At 51.4% G+C, this 21936-nt stretch overlaps 1 protein-coding gene across 1 annotated transcript; it reads right to left on the bottom strand.

Moving 5' to 3' along the window:
• Positions 1 to 256: 256 nt before the first annotated feature.
• Nsg1 (neuronal vesicle trafficking associated 1) lies at positions 257 to 19980 on the bottom strand. Its single transcript, XM_021649641.2, has 5 exons — positions 19627 to 19980; positions 19114 to 19268; positions 15824 to 15940; positions 4429 to 4539; positions 257 to 1481 (listed from the first exon to the last, which is right to left on the bottom strand). Exons 2-5 carry the CDS (start codon positions 19240 to 19242, stop codon positions 1281 to 1283), a joined length of 558 nt encoding a protein of 185 aa, XP_021505316.1. The 5' UTR covers positions 19243 to 19268; positions 19627 to 19980; the 3' UTR covers positions 257 to 1280.
• Between the last annotated feature and the right edge of the window lie 1956 nt (positions 19981 to 21936).

Here is a 21936-nt window from a genome sequence, read left to right as displayed (position 1 = left end):
CTGTGACAGTGTGACACACACACCTACGTGCTGAGCTCATGGTCTTTGTTTCAGAACACTCCAACGATAAAATATTCTTCCTCAGTAGCACACTTCAGGAAACAACAGTGAAGCTCATGACGGTCACTGTGCTTGTTCACAAAGGATCTCAGACTCTTTCCCATTTATTTCTGATCTACTAAAGAACACTGAAACTTCTCTGACATGCCCACTGGAAACAACACATTCTGAGAACATGGAAGAAAACAATCAGGAATAGCTTTTTCTATTTAATTGTCTTACACATTTAGCTTACCTACTGGTGATTTTGTAAACATATACTTTAATGTCAAGATTCAGATTGAAACATAAACATACTTTTCTTACAAAGATTGTGGACTTAGATATTCTATTTGCAAGGTGCCACATCAGCCCCCCAACAGCCATCTTGCCCCCTTCCCACAGCACAGGAGTCACATCTCTTCACAGAATAAAAGCTAAAGTAGCCCTGGCTTACCCAAAATTACATTGTCACTTTGCCCACCCAGCTAATAAAACGAAAAACCCAAACCACCTGCATACAGGGCTGTACGTGCAAACATATTCATAACAGGAAAGAAAAGGACCAGTGGGCTTTCTTCCTATCTAGCACACCACCAGCGGACAGCCCACCCACAGGAAAACAGGCTCTGCAACCCCTGGCCCAGAGCCAGCTCCTCCCACCCCATTGTCGTGCTCTGCTCAGTGCACACACCAAAGAGAACCTCCCAGAATTGCCCAGGTAGGGGCTGGCAGGGCTGCGTCGTGGCGCACACCTTCCCTTCTCTGTGCCACTCAACCGGGCATCTTGGCAGTCAGCACTACTACCAGCAAAGCAGGGGATCACTCAAGATATGGCTATGGAGAAAGGTCTGCAGATAGCAAAAGGGGCATAAAAGAAAAAAAACAAACAAAAAAAAACCAAAAAACCACCAAATGCACTGCTCTGGTGGCCAGACCCCTGGCATATCCAGTGTAAATTATCTTTTGACAGTATCCAGTGAATCCCAGTGAAGGAACTAAATGAAGACTCCTCAGCATGAACAGTGGTGTCAAGCTCTCTAAGCAATGCTGAGATGCGCTTGTTCTTATGCCTGTGGGTGGTCCGCAGCAAGTTTTTATTTGCAAAGCAGCATTAGCAAACAGAAGCAATTGCACCGTAAATGAGTAATCTCTAAATTATCAGTAATTATATTTAATGAAATGTCCCTCAAAGTCCCTTTGTTGCCTTCAAGTGACACGTAAGGAACCTGCCCAGCTTGCTAAGCTGATTTCTCTGCAGCTTCGGTCTCCTGCTCAGACAGCTTCTCTTCTGACAGAACTGACATCCATGGTGACACGGAGCGGGTGATGCTCTGCTTGGCTAGGTTGTAGTGGTTTATGACAGTGTAAAATTTCTCCCGGGCACTGGAGTCTTGCTCCGTGTAGTAGCTCTCCAAGCCTTCTGGGATGCACTGAGTGTTCTGGAAGACAGGAGGCCATGAAGATGGTGGTAGATACAAGGGCATATCAGCATGTGTGTGCCTGCAATCCATATCCCCACAAAAAGCTTCTAAGCATCTTCCCTGAGCTTGCGGGCATAAACACTAACATGGACAGAGGGATGGGGCCTGCCCTCAGAGGCCATAGCTGTGTAGAAGACTGACTGTGCTGCACAGGCACCTGGGCTCCCAGGATAGGTGTAACAGGCAGTGTGCCTCCCTTCACAAGTCTCTTAACTGGATGATTGTCCTTGGCTATTCATCCATTAGAAGCAAGGACGCTTTGACATGTCTGCAAACAACCCAACTGAAATAAGAGGAAGAGCACTGAGGAGGGCTTTCTTTGGGAGCCACTGAAATGGGTTAGTGGGTAAAGGTGCTTGCTGCCAGATCTGGCAACTCTAGTTCAACCCCCAGGACCTGCACAGTAGGAAGGGAGAGCCAGCTCCTGCAGGTTATCATTTGAGCTGAGCCATACAACTGGCGTGGCAGCCAGTGACCCACCTTATAGTCCTATAAGGCCATGTGATTAACATCAAGCCAAGAGGATCTGAACAGTTGTAACAAGCAGCTTTGGGCCTGGCTCCCAAAGAGCAGCTGTCCCCTACCAGTGTCCACATCTCCCCTTCTCAGCCAACTCTGACTGCCCAGAGGCAAAGCCACTCCCTGTACAGCCTTCCATTTGGACTTCTGAGACCAGCAATAAGCTTCCCACCCTGTTGAAGTCACTGTTAACCATATCTAGCCATCTGAAGCATGTAGTACCAAGCCTGCTCAGATAGGAGTGTGAGACCATAGTTGAATCAGAGGTAGAAACCTCGGCTGCCACCTGTCACCTGGAAGTTTTAGACCCAGGCACTCATCTTCTTGAGCCTAAGGTAGTGTATCTGATCTGTGCTGAGGCCATCTGTATTCCAAGTGACTCCCTGAGGAGTCTGAGCCAAGGCCCCAGCCCAGAACCCACTCCTGTTAGAAGAGAGAAAAAACCTGGTTTTCACCCCATTCTCTCTCTCTCCTCTGATGACCTACTGCCTCCATCCCCAAACCCAACTGTGTGCCCTGCCCTAGAGAATGTCCTGTGGATCTCAAACCTCCCTTCCTCTTACATCAAAGGAAGGGGGCTAAAGTGTGAACCTACTTGCAGGCTTCCCTCTTGCCTACACCCAGGTCTGTAGAGTATTTTCAGACCAGTTCTCTCACTGTGAGGGTCACGCCACTCAGTCCATTTAATAGGTAGAAAAGTGGAGCCTAGAGAGGTGAAGAGGCTACCTGAAGCAGATATGAGAACCACACAAGCAGGTATGAGAACACAGCTCTGTCTGGGACCTCCTGTCAGCACTATCCACCACCACACACTGGGCCACCCTTCCAGGATGCCAATCCCAGACTCCACACCCAACTCAAGGACATAAAAGAATGTGAAACAGACCTTTCCATCATCTCCATCCTAAGGACAATGGGTCCAACCTGTTCTTTCCCAGAATCTACCAGTGGCATCTTCAGTCCACCAACACTTATGAGTCCCTTACTTGACACACATGGCTTTGGGAGTGCACACCAACTCGGCCTGACACCTATGCTTCCAGGTGCTGCAGCTCCCATGCTGCCAACCCCTCACAGCCCCGAGAGGTGGAGATACAGCACTCGGGGTGGCTCAGGCCCGCACAGTGGGAGCATGAAGAGATGGCATGCCTCTAATCCCTGGCTGCCAGGTTCAGTGAGAGACCCTGTCCCAAAAGAGGAAGGGGAGAGGGAATTGAGGAAGACACAAGACATTGACCTGGCCTGCAAGTGTGTGTGTGTGTGTGTGTGTGTGCGCAGCACTGTCTACAGTGTGGTCCTTATTCAGCCAGAGGCCACTGAAGCTGGGATTTAATATCAAACTCTGAATCCAGATTCACTTGACATTGCTCTGCCACTGCTTGGTGTCACAGGGATGAGTATGAAGGATGTTGATGGAGAAAGGAGACTTTGATCATAGAGAGCAGCCATCACTGCCTGCCTGTCACAACATCCATGTGACCCATGGGATCATCCTCATGGACATCCCTTTTTCTGAGACCCTTACTAGGAACTCAGGGTGCTGAGCAGTGGGCAGATATCCTACAATCGTTGCAGGAGAAAGGAAGGTCTGGAAGTCAGAAGCCCTGAAGGACCTTGTGGTGTAAAAGGTAGAGGAGGTCTTGGCTGAGGTACATCAACTTACAGCTCTTCTAACTTGCTCTGCCAAGGCATTGCAGTTTCACCTCAGCAAAACCCAGACACATCCATCCAGCAAACATCCATGGGCTACGTGGACTAGCACAAACTCTCAGTGCCTGCTCTGTTCACACTTCTGCAGTGCCAAAGCCTGCACAGGACCATTTCCCGACAGCTCTGGGAAGTTCAGGACCAGAGGGGGGGTGGGGGGGACACATGGAAGCCTGTACTCTACACCTGCCTTGCTCCGTCTCCTACCTCTACCCCATCTTCCCTCCTCTCAGTTTTGCTTCCTTAGTCCTCTGTTGTGTAAGTGTATCTGCGCCAGCAGCAGACTCATGGGAAGGAGGCACAGAAGCAGAACATTTCCATGTATACAGATGCCAACATGGCTCCTGCAATGGAACCGACAGGAGAGCCCAAGAGCAACCTGTAGGCAATAGTGCCCGTTTGTGTGGCTTAGGGCAGGGCTCTCCTCTTGGTCACTACCCTCTATCCCCGTACCAGCTACTGGAGAGGAGTGTCAGCCTGGCACTTTCTGTCCCGGGGTGAAGGGACCTCTTCCCCAGTGATCCCACGGTGCCTTCGGCCTCCTTGCCTGGCTGCCCATGCAGGACCTTCAGCGAGGACCCTCCCACTATAGGTACATAGCCAAGGCCCTGCTGCTGTAGGGTCCTAGGGTTGGGGTGGGAAGAGGTACAAAGGCATCCTCAGGAGGCCAAGTCTTTACCTTCAAGACAAACCCATCAGGGCAGGCGCGGTCATACTTGTATACTTTGTAGACGACCAGGAAGACGACACAGGTGAGGAAGGCCAGGGCAAAGAGGACCAGCACGGAGACCTGTGCAAAGAAGCAGAGAACACGTTGGGGATGGGAAGACAGCTGACTGACAGGTGCAAGCAGTCAGACACAGAGGTGCGTACCTGTACAAAGCGCCTGGGGAATCACCTTTTATTGGACATTTTGTATGGCTTTTAACTTTTCACCACATCCACATGTCACCTTCATGTATTCTGGTATTCCCGGCTACAAGGAAAGCTCTGTGCACAAACACAAGAAAGCCTCAGGATTGGCCACATGGCTCCTAGGCAGCTTGGGTCACTGTCAGAGAAGTGGGGCTGGGCTACACTCAGGGCTCCCATTTACAGAGCTGAGCACCTCTCACCTAGGAAATAGCTGCTCCACAGATGTCTCTGGGCCCTGGTCTCAGTGTGAACTGTCACCCACTGACCCCAGGCCACCCTCATGCTGGAGCCATTTAAGCAAATACAGGAGCTCCACCCTCATCTCTGCCTCTATAGTGTCTTGAAGACAGTCAGGGGTTGGGTTTGGGTTCCTTGGGAACATAAGCTGAACACTAGAATGCCCAGCACTGAGTAGACACAAAGCTATAACAGTGTAGATGAGACGTGGCTCACAGTTGTGCAAGCAGCAGTGGCCCAAACACCAAAAGATGCTTCTGTATTCGGACCTCTAGGTGCCTGCCTGCCTGTTGAGGAGCCTGGTGGGGTAAAAGCATGTCACAAGATGAGGAGTGAGATGGAGAAGCATGGGAGATGGTTCAGGATCCTTGGACAGACCCTAGGAGCCAGCACATGGTCCAGATACCATGAACACCAATCTGGACGAACAGATAATGCTGGCATCCTACCTTCGACCCCAGCAGCCGGGCACTGTCCCTCATTCAGGACTTCTTTCTGCCCCACCTCATTCAGCATGGTTAACTCATCATGGGAACTGTCACCAACCTGTCTGAAGAACCTGGGTTGTGCACACAGCTCATGCCTGGTGCAGGGGCAGACATGGTGAAGCACGCTGTCTCAGGGCACAAGGCACCCGTGGAGAATGGCACTGGCAAGAGTCCGATGGTAGCCATGGCACAGAGCAAGCACATGAACAATTGACCCTGGGAGTTGAGTGTGGATCTCGATGAAGAAGGAAGCTAACACATGTAGGAAAAAGAGGGGGTAACATCCAGTCTGGCCAGCAACAGCTACCCGCCTTGGCACTGCTAGGTCCAGAGAGGTCACTGTCAGGGTGGTGGGAGGGTCCAGGAGTGACGACCCTGTCGAAACAGTGAATCCTGAGGGAGACTCCCGCTGCTGTTCCTGTAAACTACTGTCTATTCCTTGGTTTTCCTGGGATCCCATATATTTCAGAGGAGGACCTCAATCAAGGCCACCTCACCCAGAAACACTGCCTGGCAAGACTCCAAGGATCCAGCTTGCCAGGGACCCAGCCACATGCCTCTCCTCTCACAGGCCCTGCCCGCAGGGCTGAGTCCTGGATGTGCTGCACATATGTAACCAGGCGCTTCAGGAGGATAGGAAGATTCAAGGTCACCCCCAGCTACAGAGCAAATTCAGGGCTAGTCTGAGGCATCCCAGATCCTGCCTCAAAATAAAATAAAAATATATCAGCGCTAGCAAGATGGCTCCACGGAGTAAGGGCACTCGCTACCAAGCCTGATGAATTGAGTTCAATCCCAGGGCCCCATCTGACAAGGGAGAACTCACTCCTGAAAGCTGTTCTCTGACTTCCATACAAGTGCACGCACATACACACACACATAAAATATAGATGATTAATGTTTTATTTAATAGTTTTATTTTTTATTTATTTTTAATAAATATTTTATTTTGTGACATTTGTTTAATTTAAAGAATCAGAAGGCCAGGGGACAATGACTGTCAGTCTTACAGATGTCGGAAGAATGACAGAGTGCTAGGGAACAATGATCCCAGCCCTACAGATAAATACAGAGTGTGTCCAGCACAAGTGCCTGGGGCTGGGGGGCCTCATTTGGAAATGAGCCTTTGCACATGCGTTGTGTTCAGATGAGCTCATTAGCAGGGGCACTTGTCAAGTCTGACCCATGTCCTTGTAAGAAAAGAAAATGAGGCGGAGACACACATTAGAGGGAACACCGAGCTTGGATGGGAGCTGGAATAATGCATCTCTAGATACACAACCCCAGAGATAGCAGTAATTCCACAACCCAGCAGGACTAAGGCAGCATGCCCCACAGATGCTTTAACTTCAGACTTCTCTTGCCTCCAGAAACCTGAGAATATGCTTCTGGGGCTCCCCCACCTTTTGGTGCTTTATTGAGGCAGCCACAGGACTTGTGTAAGGAGCACAGGCCTGACTCACCTTCCTTAAAGACAGTTCCCGCACACACTTCCTCTGCAGGAACCCCAACCCTTCCCAGCACTCAGGCTGTGTTTTCCTACCTTTCCAAGCCTTGCCCAGTCTCCAGACCCCAGGGAGGGTCTGGAACACCCCAGCCTTGTTCTGAACATCAGCTGTCCAAGCAGGCACCAAATAACAAAACACAAACTCCTTCCTGGCTCCAGGGGAATAAAGTATGCCCCCGTTTGGAGACTTTCATGACCACCTCACCTACCCCACATATGCATACCCATAATAAGAAAATTGGTAATATTCTAGAACACAGAACAAAATTACTAAGTCAGACATCTGCAATTTCTCCAGGTTTGGGGAGTCTCCCTGAGGCCTTCTCTACAACGACAAACAGATACTCAACCTCCAGGAGAGTCAGGCCACCAACCATTCATCCTTCAATAAACTGCCAGACAGAGGAACCAAAGCCACGATGAGCTAGTCCTTTACAGCAGGGACTGGAAGGGAGATGGCCTGAGATCACAGTGAGCATACCAAGCCCTTTTACCTTGTGGCCTCCATGCAGAAACTGGAAACCATGATATGACACTTGGCTCATGACAAAGGCCTAGATAGATATCAAAGAGAGGACACCTTCATTTGGGCCATCAGGATACCCAGGGGAGCTAGAAACCCAGGAGGGGCCATGAAGGAAGAGAAATGGAAGCTTCTCACAATGACCCAGACCAGGCACAAACCAGACTCAATCATATGTGTTAACATCATGGGAGTCCCAGCCAGAGCAGTGACCACAAATACCAGGGATGGATGGGAAATGGACATCAGGACTGCTGAATGCTACCCAGGTATTCCCTGCCTTGGCCTAAGTGTAAGCCAAGGAAACAAACAATCAGAATTCCTGTAACCTGGGGCTACTGAGCTACCATCCGGGTTTGAAGACTAAAGCATTCCTCCAAAAGGCGCGTTGTCACCAGCTGGCAGAGCTACTGAGGTGAGTGGATGACTGTAGGGGGGCCAACTTGATCCGTGAGATACTCCATGGACAAGTTAATAGCTGAATAAACTGTTAGGAGGTGGGGCCTGTTAGAACAAGTGAGCACTGGGGGTGGTGCCTTTGAAGGAACATCTTGCCCCTGGCCCATCACCTCCTCTGGCTGCCGTGAGTGAGCAGCGAGGCCTCCCTAGCCTCTCTCCATTACGACACTCTGCCTCAGCACAACAATGAAGGTGTTCCACATTAAAACAAACATGGTGGCATGCACTTGTAACCCCAGCACTGGGGGGAGAAAGACAGGAGGGTATGGCCACCCAACCTAGCATAACCAGTGATTTTCCAAGTCAGAGAGAAACCTGCTCTCGAGATAAAGGTGGCTGAGGCCTGAGGAATGACACTCAAGGTTATCCCCTTGCCTCCAGACATACAAAGTAAACAAACAAGAACCAGATCTCCAGGGTTGCTTCAGGAGCACAAACTGGACTGAGAACCTTGGAACATCCCAAGGATCTTGGGATCCGAAGACAACCTGAGTTACCCAGGTGAACCTTCATCACCTCCTCGGCATCCTCCTGAGAGAGTCAGGGAGATTCAGGCACAGAGTGCAGAGAGTGGGACCTGGGGAGAGGCACCTTGAGCTAGGAGTGAAGGTCCAGAAACAGAAGGACCAGATTCCCTGGAGCCTGACCACAGTGCAGGCTGGCACACAGCTCACCTCCAAATGAGCACTTACTAAGCAGGCCTCTAGCGCCTGGAGCCAACCCAGGAACTGTCTGCTCAGTGGACACGGCATGAACATGCCTTGCAGGGGTCCAGGAACTTTGGTTTTATTAAGTAAATATTTTCACACAGGATGGAGCTGTACCAGGTATAGCTTTTTCCTTCACGGCCTCCATTTTTTGTTTTTGTTTTTGTTTTTGAGACAAGGCCTCATTAAGTTGCCTAGGCTGGTCATGAACTGGCAATCCTCCTGCCTTAGCCGATTAGAATTGCAGGCCGTGCTATGAGGCCCACCTATTGCCATAATTTTCAAACCAGACAAATGTGTGTCAAATCAGAAGGAAAAAATAATATAACAAGAAGAACAGACTAGACTTGTCTTTATACCAAGCCTGTCACCATTTTCTTCTCTCATTTAAAAAGGGGCCTGTGAGACCAAAGTGCCTTAAGCCTAGAAGGTCTTACTTTCTCCCATCTTAGGAATCCCCAAGTAGTTGGGAAGCCCTCTCAGAGAGTCTGACATAAGCTACCCAAAGTGTCTGTCTCAGGAGTTGGCTGAGCAGCCTGCAGAGCCATGCAGTTCTACTGTATCACCTTGGTGTTAACCCAGTACAGGCAAATAAGAAGTGTCACAAGAGAGGCAGGACACAGAGGCAGCCGTGGAGCTCTGAGGACTCTGGAGACCTCCGGGAGGAACATCGGTCTCAAGGGATAAAGAGTTCACTGGGAGGTGAGAAAAAGTGGAGGTGAAGATCAGAGAAGCCTGCAGTATCAAAAACAGGGTGACTGCAGCTTCACGACCCGGCAAAAGTGGGGACATGAGCCAGCCGACTGAGCTGCCCACTGACATACCAAAAGTCTGGAGTCTAGATAACTCCTCAGTATGGCAAGACCCCAACAATCAGGTCAGTGTTGCCAGGCATCAGGGAAATGCAAGTCGCACCACAAGGCGTGCCTCGTTACAGAGGAGACAATGGCACCCTCTGCACTGCTGATAGCAATGGAAGCTGGCGGCACCCGATTTAGACAGCGGTAGTTCCACAACACATGAAATATAAAAATAATCATGGCAACCAGCAGTCCTACCCTTGAATGAAAAGTTTATACAAAGAAAAACTGCACAGTTGCCAAAAGATAAGAGTGCAAAAACAGTTGAGTGGATAAAAAAATATGTGGTAGGTCCATTCAACAGAATATTACTTGGCCTTCAAAAAGAATGAAGTGTTGACACATGCTACAACAGATGAACCTTGACAAGGTGATGCTGAGCAAAAGTCAGACACGAAAGCTGCACAGTGTATGGCTCCACTTCTGTGATGTGCCCTGACGATGGACGCTATAGGAGCCGAAAACGGAGCAGCGGCTGCTGGGGGCTGCGGGGAGGTGGGGCTCACTGCTTGCTGTATCTGCGTCAACTTCTGAGAGAATGAAATGTTCTAGAACCAGACAGTATGACAGGTGGCAACTTGGTGACCATTAGATGTCACTAAACTATACCTTGGAATGGTGAGTTTTGTATCTTCATTTTACCACTATTTTTTTTTTTTTTTTTAATGAGCCAGAGGAGGAAAGCAAGATCCTGAGGCTGTCCCTAGATTCTGTTATTCCCAAGCCAGAGCAGCCCTGTGCAGGAGGCCAGCAGGACCTGAGAAGAGTTTTTTGGAAAGGAACAGTGAGGAACAGACTATGTCCATGAGGCTGAGAAGAATGTGACCCCAGTGAGAATGGGGAGAAGGGGGTTCAGGGTGTGGCCCCAGTGAGGGCAATGAGGAGAGGGGGCTCAGGGTGACCCCAGGGAAGCAGGGAGGGGGGCATCCTGGGTGCTTAGACCCAGTTTGGTTACCAATTACTGCTCAGCATCTTTGCCCACTTAGCCCACAGTCTCTCACCAAAGTGTCACAGTTTACTCATGGGTCATGGTCATCCAACTGCCAAGGCGCTGGCTACTGACCAGTTCTCACAGAACTTCCCACCGGGCAGGAACCAGCAGAATCCCAGCCAGGAACAGCAGGAGAGCCACCCATAACCGCACTGGTACAGGGTCCGTGTCCTAGGACGTGGGTCTGAGTCCTTCGTTCATATCCCTGCTACAGCTGACCTTGGGGCCACTACTTAATAGGAACAACAAGGTTAATGTTCTGAGGCTGCCACCAAGGGCAAGAGAAACAAGGCTCACGAAGGCCCAGCCTGAGCAGGTCGATGGCACCAGGTCATTTACTGTCTCTGTCCATCCGTGGGGGGCGGGGATGGAAAGAAACCTTTTGCTGACTAACGCAGTACAGGGAAGAAAAAAATATCTCAGGGAATGCATCTTGAAACCTCCGAGTGTTTACAAAACTAAATATTTTTTTTTTTTAGGTGCCAAGGTGATTCAACCTATGTCTTACCCAAGTCGGGAAGAAGCCCCCACTCCATGGCTGGAGCCAGAGGCTGTGGAGACTGCCATCAGGGTGTTTAAACAAGATTCTAAGGTCTCTGTTGCCACCACCAGTGAAGACCCTCACACTCTGCAAGATGTAGGAAAACTGCATCACCGTTTAGAAACAGTTAACACGTGTGACTTAGAAACTGCCATGGGGATTATTAGAGAGTGTGGAAAGCAGGCACACAGGAAGTTCAAGGTCATTAAGGACGAGAGAGAAAGAAACAAACCACCCACAGCATCATTTGCAACAGCATGCCAAGGGACTTCTCCATTGCAGCATTGATTGCCAGCTTTGAGGACCATCCTTAAGTGGCCGATCCAGAGATATCCTCCCCGCTCTTCACTGACCTTGACAGGTGGTCATGTGCAAGGCTGGCCTTGGAATTTCTCAGGGCCAGAGAGGGTGTGGCTCCATCAGAAAACCCTTCACTAGATGGGAAGCGGAAGGTGTGTGGATCGTAGAAGACTCGGACCTCGTCGCCCCCGACAGCCACACAGCACAACCAGGTATAGCTTTTGAGCAAAGCAAAGCTCACTTTTGAACAGTGAGCAAAGAGAACCTGGCAGAACCTTTCCTGAGCCTGCTTCCCTGTGGAGCATGCACTTCCAGGACATTAAGATGCGGCCCCCAACAGCCCATTACACATTACCTGCACAAGTGGGAAAGCACAGGGTTTCTTTTGTTTTTTATTTTTTAATGTTTACGTTTAGTTCATTTGAGCAACATCTTAGCCTGCATTTACTCTCAGTGTAAAAAACACCTTTGATTAATTAAATGGCTGTTCTCCCCGTTGACACAAGCCTCACTGGAAGCCTAGGCTTTTGGCTGCCACAGGGTGATTCATCCTGCTATCCCTGTATAGCAATCTTACAAAGCCTCCCTGCCCCCAGCTGTTACCTAGCAACCAACCTAGCAACCTTGCAGCCAAGAGATTAACCCTCCGGTGATAACCACAATGTAATATCCAAAAAGACACTTGGTTTCAACGGCGTCCTCCCAAGTTAAGAGGAATTGGCACACCTTAACAATACAAATAAAGGAGAAAGAGGCTCACACGTGCACACAACATACACCTTGCTTCTATTAGATCCTGCTAAAAGGCGGGCTCCCCTTCCCTGGGTCTACACACACACAGAGGAAAATATCCAAACTATTGCCATCAGAATTGTGTGCCGCTTCTACTACCACTGTGAATAATTCCTGGTGAAAGGGCAGAGGGTAGGTCCCTGTTTCCAGACATCCTGTTCCTTCCCCAAACCACCATGTTCAGAAAAAAAACAAAATGACAAAACAACAAAAACAACCTTTAACCAGCTGATGCTGTGCACAGCAGCCACGTGACCTATTGTATGCATGCACTCAGGGATATGGAAAATATCACCAAGTCTTAAAAGCCAAGAGAACTTTCCAGAAGGGTGGACACTCTTAACATTTCCAAAGGGCTCCAGCTCTCCAAATGCCTCTGCTGCGGCACCAGACCATGCCCCAGTCAAGAAAAGCACAGAACCTCAGGAGACATTAATCCAAACTGTAGAGCCTGGGTGGAACCTTGTGAACACCCAGGTATACGTAAGGAACTAACTTTCTGGTTCCAAAGCATCTCTGAGCTGACAAAATCAAGGGACACCCTTAGAACTTGGGTCATCCTTCTGAGTAAGCCTGCAGTGACCCAGCAGGCTGCTCACCTCAGCATACCCAGAGGCACCAGCTCTTGGAGTGAGATTGCAGGCTTCCTACCCTGCTTCTGACATTTCCTCACTAAGGCATGGTCATCTGCTGACCCTGTGACAACTGTCAAGTATCCCCAGTACAAAGTATATAACTATCCATGGCCGAGTAAGAAGGCTAGATCAGGAGATCTGTCTGCTGTTAAGGAGCCCACAGGGACACCCTGGAAATCATGCCAAGCCCCCTCCACAGGAGTCCACCAGAATGATGGATGAGTCACTCATTTACTTAGCTCTTACTAAGAGCATGGTAAGCGCCAGAGAGATGGTATCGAGGACTCTGACAGTGCTGGCACAGGCTACTCGTAAGTGCTGTCTATACACACAGGCCCTACACCTTCATTTTTGGCCAACATTTATGTCTCAGGGGGCTGGTATGGCCTGGTTTCCTTTTCAAGGTCAGGAGCCAGGTTAAAGAGCCTCTGCTTCATGAGACCACTCTTCAGTGCCTGCTTGGGGTATCAGGTCACAGGGCCCATGCCCAGAGAGAGGTATAGGTTAGTCTAGCTTCTTCAAAGAGCTGGGAAGTGGGGTTGGGAGTTGCAACACAGAGGCAAGACATAAGAGGAAAAGGGACACTTGTCGGGGGTATCAGCCAGGTTTGCTGCTGGAGCAGGGGAAACCTGGGTTCTGTGGGTACAAGGCAGCAGTGGTAGTTGTGGGACAGGGTTTGAGTCAAAGGATGTGCTGAGGCAACCTTTGCAAACCTGTGACCTCTACTGCCACAGCCTAAGAGCAGGCTTCCTGAGCTCAAGCTATTTGAATCTCCCCTCCCCCCCACCGACTAACATTGAGAGAGGAATGGTACCCAACTTCCTGAAGCATTTGTGGAGTCAACAGATGAAAAGCTTGCTTCTGGAAGCACTACCTCCTGGCCGAGGGCAGTAAGAACTTGAGGTGAGCTCGTGTTCAGGAGCTTCGGTGTAAAAGGAGAGAGAGAGGGTTCAGGTTCCTGCCTGGGGCTGGAGCTCAGGTCGTGAAAGTTCATAATGAAGGTACCGGTTTTAGAACCTGAGATGAGGGGCGTCCCAGCCATCCTAGGGGTGAGTCATAAAGGAGGCACAGAAGCTAGGCTTAGGGAAACACTGATGGGGTGTGTGACGCTAGGCAATACTGCACTGTAGAGCAGTCCTCTAGTGGGTCCCCACCATATCTAATATCTTCCCAGACACCCGGAAGATAGCAAGAGGGGTGAGGTAGGCCTCCTGAGACCAGAAGCCTGCCCACTAGGATAGCAGACACTGTCTGAGTTCTTCCCAGGTCTTCTGAGCCGTAATGTTCTGGGCAACAGAAACCAGGTAACCATGTAGAGGCCCAGCCATGACTGCCTAGAGCCCTGGGGCCAAATGTGCGTCACATGTGCCTTAGGTAAGGGACCTAGGGACCTGCTTCGGGTGAGCATGTGAGAAAAACACGAACCGAGAACAGCGGGGACAGAGTCTGGCATACAGAGACACTGAACAGATGGAGAGGATATCTGGGTACCACAGTACTCACTGACCTAACGTGGGGACAAAAATCCAATCAGACATGAGAAACCAGGACATGTTCAGAGAAGATCATATTCAGACAGTGTGGCTTTGACATTCAGGTTTGAGCCTGTACCTGATCCCAATTCTATGATGCTGGTGGGCAAAAAATGGCAACAGAGGGCAACCATGCTGATCCCATAGAGGAACAGAGATGCTGACCTCAAGTTACTCCATCTTAATACAGACCATGAACCTCAAACATGTTAGGAGCCACCCCTAAGCTGGGAAGAGCAGCTCAGCATACCTGATGCCCTTCCATACCCACAGGCCTCTGCACCTCAGGCCCCTATCTGGAAAGCATACCTGTTATTAGCAGAGATGAGGAAGGAGGCTGTATTGCCCGTGCTTTAGGCAAGGGACCTATGGACCTGCCTCAGGTGAGGGTGTGAGAAAAATACAAACCAAGAACACAGAGGACACAGAGGCCTCAACAGATGGAAAGGTACTACACTACTCACTGACCAGCCTCACCAGGAACACAGAGGATAATGACACTCACGGAACCTACTGCACCAGGAAGATGCAGACAGCAGTGAGAAGCAATGGGAAGCAGATTTGTATTCCAAACTCCATGAAGACACTCTGCTCTTCTGGATTCCCTTGTAGCTATGAACTGGGGTTGGTCCAAAAGCCTGTCTTCTGTAGTTCCCACAATCACCCAAGAATCAAATATAGACGCTCTATAATATGCTGAGTGGGTATGCTCCTGCACACCCATGAATAGGTTGCTCAGACATCCTAGTGGGATGATTATCCATCCATCCTGGGACTTATTAAGGTCTGAGAGTATCTCCTAACTAACCCCTTAGAATCTGGGCCACAGCCACCATTTTATTTTCTCTTACATCTTTCCAAAAAAGTGGGGTTTCTAGAATACCAACATCCCAGCTTGTCCCTCAGCAGACAGCACATTAGAGGACATACACCCTTCCTGTGAGGAAGGCTTCTCCCACCAGGGCTCTCTGGAACTTCAGCCCCTTCAGCAGCCATCACAAGATGTAGCAGGAGGTAAAGAAGGATTGGAGACTGAGCTCAGGGGCTCTGCAGCCAGGCAGACTGTGGTCATGGCTCTGCCACAGAGGACTGGGACCAATGAACCTGTAGTCCTCTCCCCACCCTCATGAGGTGGGATATAGGAGAGCACTCTGTTCATGTGAGACCCCTCAGAGGGGCTTGCATAGGCACAGAGCCCTGCCTGGATGGGTGTAAGTGTCTTGGGCTGTCTGCTTCCTTCCTGCAACCATCAGGCAAATATCTCGACGTTTGGCAAATGTTTGTTCACGTTTATTGCCTTTGCCTAAAGGGAAGTTCATGGGTGGGTTTTCCCTGTTATAGAAATAAACAGTACGTGATTATTTTAAAAGATGAGGCAAAGAAAAAAACGAAAACCTTGAAACACAAAAACAAAACAAAGCAAACAAAACTACGTGGCGAGCCTCCCCGTTGGGAACTAGAAGCTGCTGGGTTTGCACAGCCTGGATAAGAGGAATCACGTCCTGTTGTTGTTCCTCTGAAAGGCCTTTCTGCAGCCTGGCAGCTGCCTCCTGGCCTGCAGCAGCAGCTCACCCTGGGACCACTCACCTTAAACCTCTCGGTGACACCCTCTGTGATGCTGACGGTGAACTCGGCTATCTTGGGAGGACGCGCTTTCCCTTTCTTGCGGTCAGGCTCATATTCAGTCTTAGTTTTCACAACGACCTTAGCCAGGAAACAGAGAGGCACACGGTTAGTGGTCAGCCACATGTGTTCAGACACATCTGCCTTGAGCAGGTGGGTCTGGGACCTTCAAGTTCAAAGATCACACCATCCCTCCAGGCAGTGAGAGCAGCTTCCACTGAGAACTCTCCATGCAGGTACTTTGAGAGACATTGCCTATTCATGGTCCTATAGCAGTCCCAGGAAAAATGCAGAACTGGGGCACAGAGAGGTGATGCCCACTGGCTAAGGCCACAGGACTAATGGCTGGCAGACTGAGCACCCACAACAGAACAGCCTAGCCCAGGGAGCAGGGAGGACACCTCTGCTCTCCTACTGGCCTTTCTGTGCTACCCATCTGCTGTGTCACTGGAGACCTGAACACAGCTGTCTAGCACTCCAGAACCAGAACCTAGAAATAAACTGCTCTGTGGAGCCTCTTGGACTATACAGCACTGAAGGGTCTCCCCACTACCACCACTGGCTTCTGAGAACCCGGAAACCCATTCATCTGCCCTATACAGACTTCCCTGAATCCCTGCCAACTTGACACCAACCTGAGCATCCATGCTTCATCCTACAGGGATAGTCCCATCTTGCTTTCCCCAGTTCTGCCTGTGCCAAGGATTAACTGTCTTTCTGTTTCCCTTGGACAGGAAGAGTGAGGCCAAGGTGTTACCCACCTCTAATCCCCAAATGCATTCCCCAAAGCAGGTGCCCAGCAGTGGCTATGGGCCAGGAGAGAACCAACCACCCCTACACTTCTCCTGGAGGAAATACGTTTATGTCCTTTGTTGTTTCTATGCTTTGGGAGACACCCACCTGCCCTGACAACGGGACAAAGGTAACTGAGTGACTCAGGACAGGCCCCAGGGAACTGACTAGAGAACTCTCCACTCCAGCCATGACCTGTGGAGCCAGACTCCGGCCTATGCTTGTCATTGAGCCAGAGAGCCCTGAGCTTCAGTAGATACTCTCAAGTTTCACTCCTGGCATGCCACTCCCTGGAGTGGACAGAGGGGTATCCATCCCTTCGAGGCATCATATGCCCAAGGCAGCACTGAGCACTGCCCTAACATCCTCACATCCCAGCTGCACCCATGTAGCCCTGTGACCTTGAGCACACATCTGGATTCACTTCACGAATTCACCATGAATACAGAAGGCTTCTTTATAACCCGGAATAAGGCCTGTTGTCATCCAGAACTGCATGAGTGAGGACATCTGTGGTCACTTAACCCACTTAAATTCAAACAGTGTCTGCCACCAACTGGCAGGTGACCTTGGACAGGTCCCTTAACACTCTCTAGTCTAGACCTTCATTGCTATGTCTGTCAAATGAGGGGAATGGTAGCGGTTGCCACACAGCAAGGCTGCCATGTTGAAGCTCAACCTATGAAGTGCACAGGACAGTGCCTGGCATGGCAAGTGTACCTAACTGGTGTCAGGCAAGGCTGTCCCTGATGTGACTGGCAGCCATCAGCACCAGTGCATAGCATATTCTCAGGTCGATGCAACCTGGCACTCAGAAGTCACATCCCCCACCTCCCTGAACCTTGTCAAGTATGAGAGGCGTCCAGTTATAAGCAGAGCGGAACAAACAGCATGGCTGCAGTATTCCAGAGGCCAGTGACCTTCAGCATGATGACCTTGGGTGCATTTGGTGAACTCTGAGAGTCTGTCTCCTCTGCTGTGACTTTGGAAGCCTTTCTAGCTTAAGGATCAGTTTCCACAGGAATACCCTTTCCTGGGGCCTCCCCATCAGTTACCCCAAGAGAGGAGAGACTCAGTACCTTATAGATCCACCTAGCCTACTCCTGAGCAACAGGACCGACTGGCAGAATGTGGGAGCTGCCTGAAGCCCTCCTCCTTGTGGCGGGCCGTGCCAGGCAGTTTGGGAATGGAACACACTGAGGGCAAAGAGGAGGCTTGGGCCAAGCAGAGGGACTCGCCTGATGGAGGTGCTGCTTCAGGACACAGAGTTCCTGGCATGGGCCCCTGGTGCTCCTTGGATGGACGTATCAAGGCAGGAGGAAGAGCAGTACTCGGGAAGAAGCTCTGACACACCACCACAGGGTGGAGGCCAAGGACTCAACAGCCCTGCTCCTCCAATGAAGGCCAGCCTAGGCCAACAGTTGTGGCGTGAGGCACACAGGTATGACCAGCTGACCTCCCCTTCCCAAACAGAACCACCTGCAGAACCACCAGCCCCTTCCCTGTTCCCAAGCTGCCATCTCCCAGACCCCACCCTCCAAAAGCAAAAAACGAAAAAACAGACAATAGAATTAGGAGGACAAAAACCACTTTGGGAAGCTAAGCTTGGGAGTGAAGAAAACCTTCACAAGCAAACACCCCCTGTAGGTCCCTTCTATACCCCGATCTACTACTGCACAGAGCCTGGAGTTAGAGCCGCTTTACCAGGAAAGACGCGAGACAATAAATGTAAAAGCAACTGGGAGTAGTGAGCACGCTCCTTTGTGCGTAGGGACTGTAGATGCAGGGCGTGAGGCTTTACATCAGAGTGTTGTGATGCCATCGTCTACTTAAGGGCAGAATTTGCTTTTCTACTTAAGGATAGAATTTGCGGCATAAAAATATCTTTATGGAACAATGATACCCCACTGGATGCAGTAGTCAAGAGGGGAGTCTTTCAGGTCAGAAAAAAACAAAACAAAACAAATGCATCAGGGTAAAATCCTGGTTACACTAGCCTTGGTGAGCTCCAGCTCAGATCTGAGCTCAGATCTGGGGATTTCACAAAAGGAACAAAGAGGGAAAGAGCACACACCCAGTGAGGCAAGTGGAGCTGAAACCCCACCAACCAGGAAGACACAAGGATCAGCTTGCTGAGCTCACTCCCGACCCTCCAGACTACCGAACCAACAAGCAACGCTTCTCACAAGACTGCCCCCCCAAATCAAGAGGCGTGCTTCCACTGAGGAGTCTTGCCAAGATGTAGGTGTCATCTAAGGCGGGGTTGGGGGGGGGTGGAGGCGGTGGCTCCTGCATCAGCAAACCCAGAATCAGGAGAGGGTACATTGTGCTCGCCCTGCCTTCCTCCTCTCGGCTGAGCCCGCCCCCACCTCTCAACGTGCACAAGGCGTTTCTTTTGTTTCAGTTGCAGCCAAGATTTCGGGGTGCGCACTCAGCAGCGCGGGAATGTCGGGGGCTCCTACCTTATCCGGGGGTGGGAACTGCAGCTGGTTGACATCGAGGGGGGTCATCAGGGGAATGGTGTCGAAGCCATCCTCTAGCAGTGGCTGCTTGGTGCCCTTCTCAGCGAAATTGTTCCCCAACTTCACCATGGTTGCAAAAGACACGAGGCTGATCCCTGCGGAAGGAGGGCCGCGTGGGGGGTCAGGGCAAGCGGCAGCCGGGGCGGGGCACAGCTAGGAGGAGTCCGCACACCCACCCACTGTCCCCGCGTCCGCCGTCCCCTCCTGGTCTCCCCAGAGAGGTGGCAGGGACGCGGCGATCGCAGCCAGATCAGGGTCTCGGAGCTGTGCCCTGACGGGCATTTCTAGACTCCCATCCTGCAGGGCGCATCACGGCCGGGCGAGGGGACACCACCCGTGCCAAGCCTTTCCGTAGGCGTCCCCTGTCCCGCGGCGCTGGCCTCCTGCGGGTCTCCCGCGGCCCTAGGCGTGAGAGATGCTCGGCCGCCCGCCCCACTCGCCACCCGCACTCACCCCACGCCCGGCTCCGGCAGGTCTGGGCTCCAAGCGCGCTCCGAGGCTCCGCGTCGCCCGCTCCCGCGCGCAGCAATGGCGGAGGCGGCGCCGCGGCCGGGGGATCAGCGATTGGGTTCTGCGCCTCCCCCCTCCGCGCGCCGCCTCCTTCCTGCCGCTCCCGGGGGCCGCGCGCGGGAGTGCGCGTGGGGCCGCGCCGATGCGCCTCCGCCTTGACGCAGCGCCGCCCGCGCGCGGATCGGTCGCACAAAGGAGCACGCGGCTGCGGTGGGGGTCCCCGAGGGACCCCGCGTGCGCCCCAACGCGGGGGAAGGAGAACCTGAGACTCTCGATGCCTGGCTGAGGGAATACCCTAGGCTGCCTAGCTCTGGGGAGGCAGCCAAGGGCTGTCAGGAGGGAGGAAGGGAAAGGGGAGGGAGATGCTGAAAAGCCAGAGAGCCCCAAAGGCGGAGGGAGATAGGGTGCCTGCCCACCGCCAAGCAGATCTGAGAATCCTGAAGGATGACGAAGGTTTTCGGAGGACGGTGTGGGTGACAGACCTAGGTGGCCCTTAGTATGAGGCTTGGTGGGAGAGACATGGAAAATGAGGGCGGATCCCTCTGAGAAGAGGGTGGTCGCGGGATGTGAGGTACTCTATTTCACTAAAGACGCACGCCTAGGGCGTGGGGACAAGAGGACAGGCGTTCAAAGCTTAGGGTGCCTGAGCTGGAGAGCTAAACTAGCAAAGCTGTCTGCGGTCAGGGCGGAAAGGAAGGTGGGGCTCTCCTCACCGCACCCAGGATAGTACGGAGACCCAGAGGGAAGAGCTAGGTTCTAGGCTGATCGGTGTCCCAGGGAGCTGTAGCAGCTCCCGGATGAAGGCCACTGCAGGATGCAGGGAAGAAAACACTACTTAGATAGGGAAGCGATGCTACAAAAGGGGTAGGGCTGCGGGCGCTGAAGGTGCAACACCACCATTCGAGAGCTCCATTCTGTTCCCCTGAGAATTTAGATTTCCCCACAGTTGTTACTGGGACTCTAAGCATCCCCAGAAGACCCTGATGAATAACACAAACCTGACCCTTCAGGAGCAATCTAAAGGCCCAGATTCCAAACTCTCCAGGAGGCCGATTCTTTAAAGAGGGGGTGGGTGGGTACTGCCAGGCCTTCCCTGCCCAGGCTTCTGGCAGGGTCCAGGCCTCTGAGTCAAGTTAGGTCAGCTTGGCCCTGGACCAGAGTCTCCTCTAGGATGCTTTTCCAGGCCTCTCCAGGCGGAGGGAAGGGGCTTGAAGGCAATCTGTCTGACATCAGGTTGCCCTCTTGGCAGCTGAGAAAGGAGTTAGAAACCTCCCAGGCACCAGCCTGCATGCATCAGAGGTTCTGCAGTCAGGCTGCCTAGTTTGTGCAAGAGAATGGCTTCATCTCTGTCTCAGACTCAAGCAGTATTCAGTTCACAGCACTAGCCTGCTCTGGAGTCAAAATCCGTAAGAGGAGCAATAAGATTGGCCACGCCCTCTTCCTCCAAAACTGCCAAGGATCAGGCCACCCCAGAGACAGCTAGAGTTATGTTGTGGCTCGCCAATCTGGACATTGCTCTTTCGTTCTGTGTGGTTTTCTTTGCTTATATCTAGGCCCCATGAAGGGCACCAGATGCAAAGTGCAGAAGACACACTGCCACCCTCCAAGGACAAAGCATCAGCAACCACCAAGAGATGTGACAGAGGGTCAAAATAGGGGCCATGCTCAAAGGAGGAAGCATGTCCAGGTAGGACAGAATGCAGAGGGAGCATATCACTTCCTGTGGCTCCTGGAACACAAACTCTAAAAGAGCAGAATTGCATTCACAGCTCTGGGGGCCAGAAGTCCACAGTCAAGGTGAGGGCAGGGCCCCATTCCCTCTGGAGGCTCCAGCGGAGAATTTCTTCCTCTTCTGGCCTTGGTGACACAGGCAGTTCTTGGCTTGTGACTACATCACTCCAACCTGTCTCCACATTACCCTCAACATAGCCCTCTTTGAGTATCTACTCATCATTGAGTTGGGGACTGCTCACTCAGCTGTCTTAAGTGAATCATATCCATTGCTATAAGTAGCAACTGAGCTGTATAAAGTCAGGCTCGTAGATCCCCAGGATCAGGACAAGGGCAGATCTTTAGGGAGTCATCATTCAACTCACAACAAATGTCAAGGAAGCAGTGATTTGGGGGCTCAAGTAATTTCCAGAGGAGATGAAAATGGCTCTGAGGAAGTCAGGGGCTCAGTGAAGTCTTATATTGAAGAAGCCAGGGTCAGAAATGCCACATATGGGACCAGCCAACTTAAGTAGCCTCAGC

The sequence above is a fragment of the Meriones unguiculatus genome, chromosome 12, assembly GCF_030254825.1.
Source record: "Meriones unguiculatus strain TT.TT164.6M chromosome 12, Bangor_MerUng_6.1, whole genome shotgun sequence".
In the NCBI taxonomy this organism is placed as follows: domain Eukaryota; kingdom Metazoa; phylum Chordata; class Mammalia; order Rodentia; family Muridae; genus Meriones; species Meriones unguiculatus.
Note: the sequence above shows the minus strand (reverse complement) of the source record. Positions and strands in the feature narration are given on the sequence as shown.

Excerpts from the sequence above, each read along its gene's own strand:
- Nsg1 (XM_021649641.2), bottom strand. The coding sequence starts at position 19,242 with ATGGTGAAGTTGGGGAACAATTTCGCTGAGAAGGGCACCAAGCAGCCA. Across the intron at positions 4,540-15,823 it reads GTGTCACCGAGAGGTTTAAG|GTCTCCGTGCTGGTCCTCTT; the intron begins GTGAGTGGTCCC and ends TTCTTTGCACAG. Across the intron at positions 1,482-4,428 it reads CTGATGGGTTTGTCTTGAAG|AACACTCAGTGCATCCCAGA; the intron begins GTAAAGACTTGG and ends CCTGTCTTCCAG.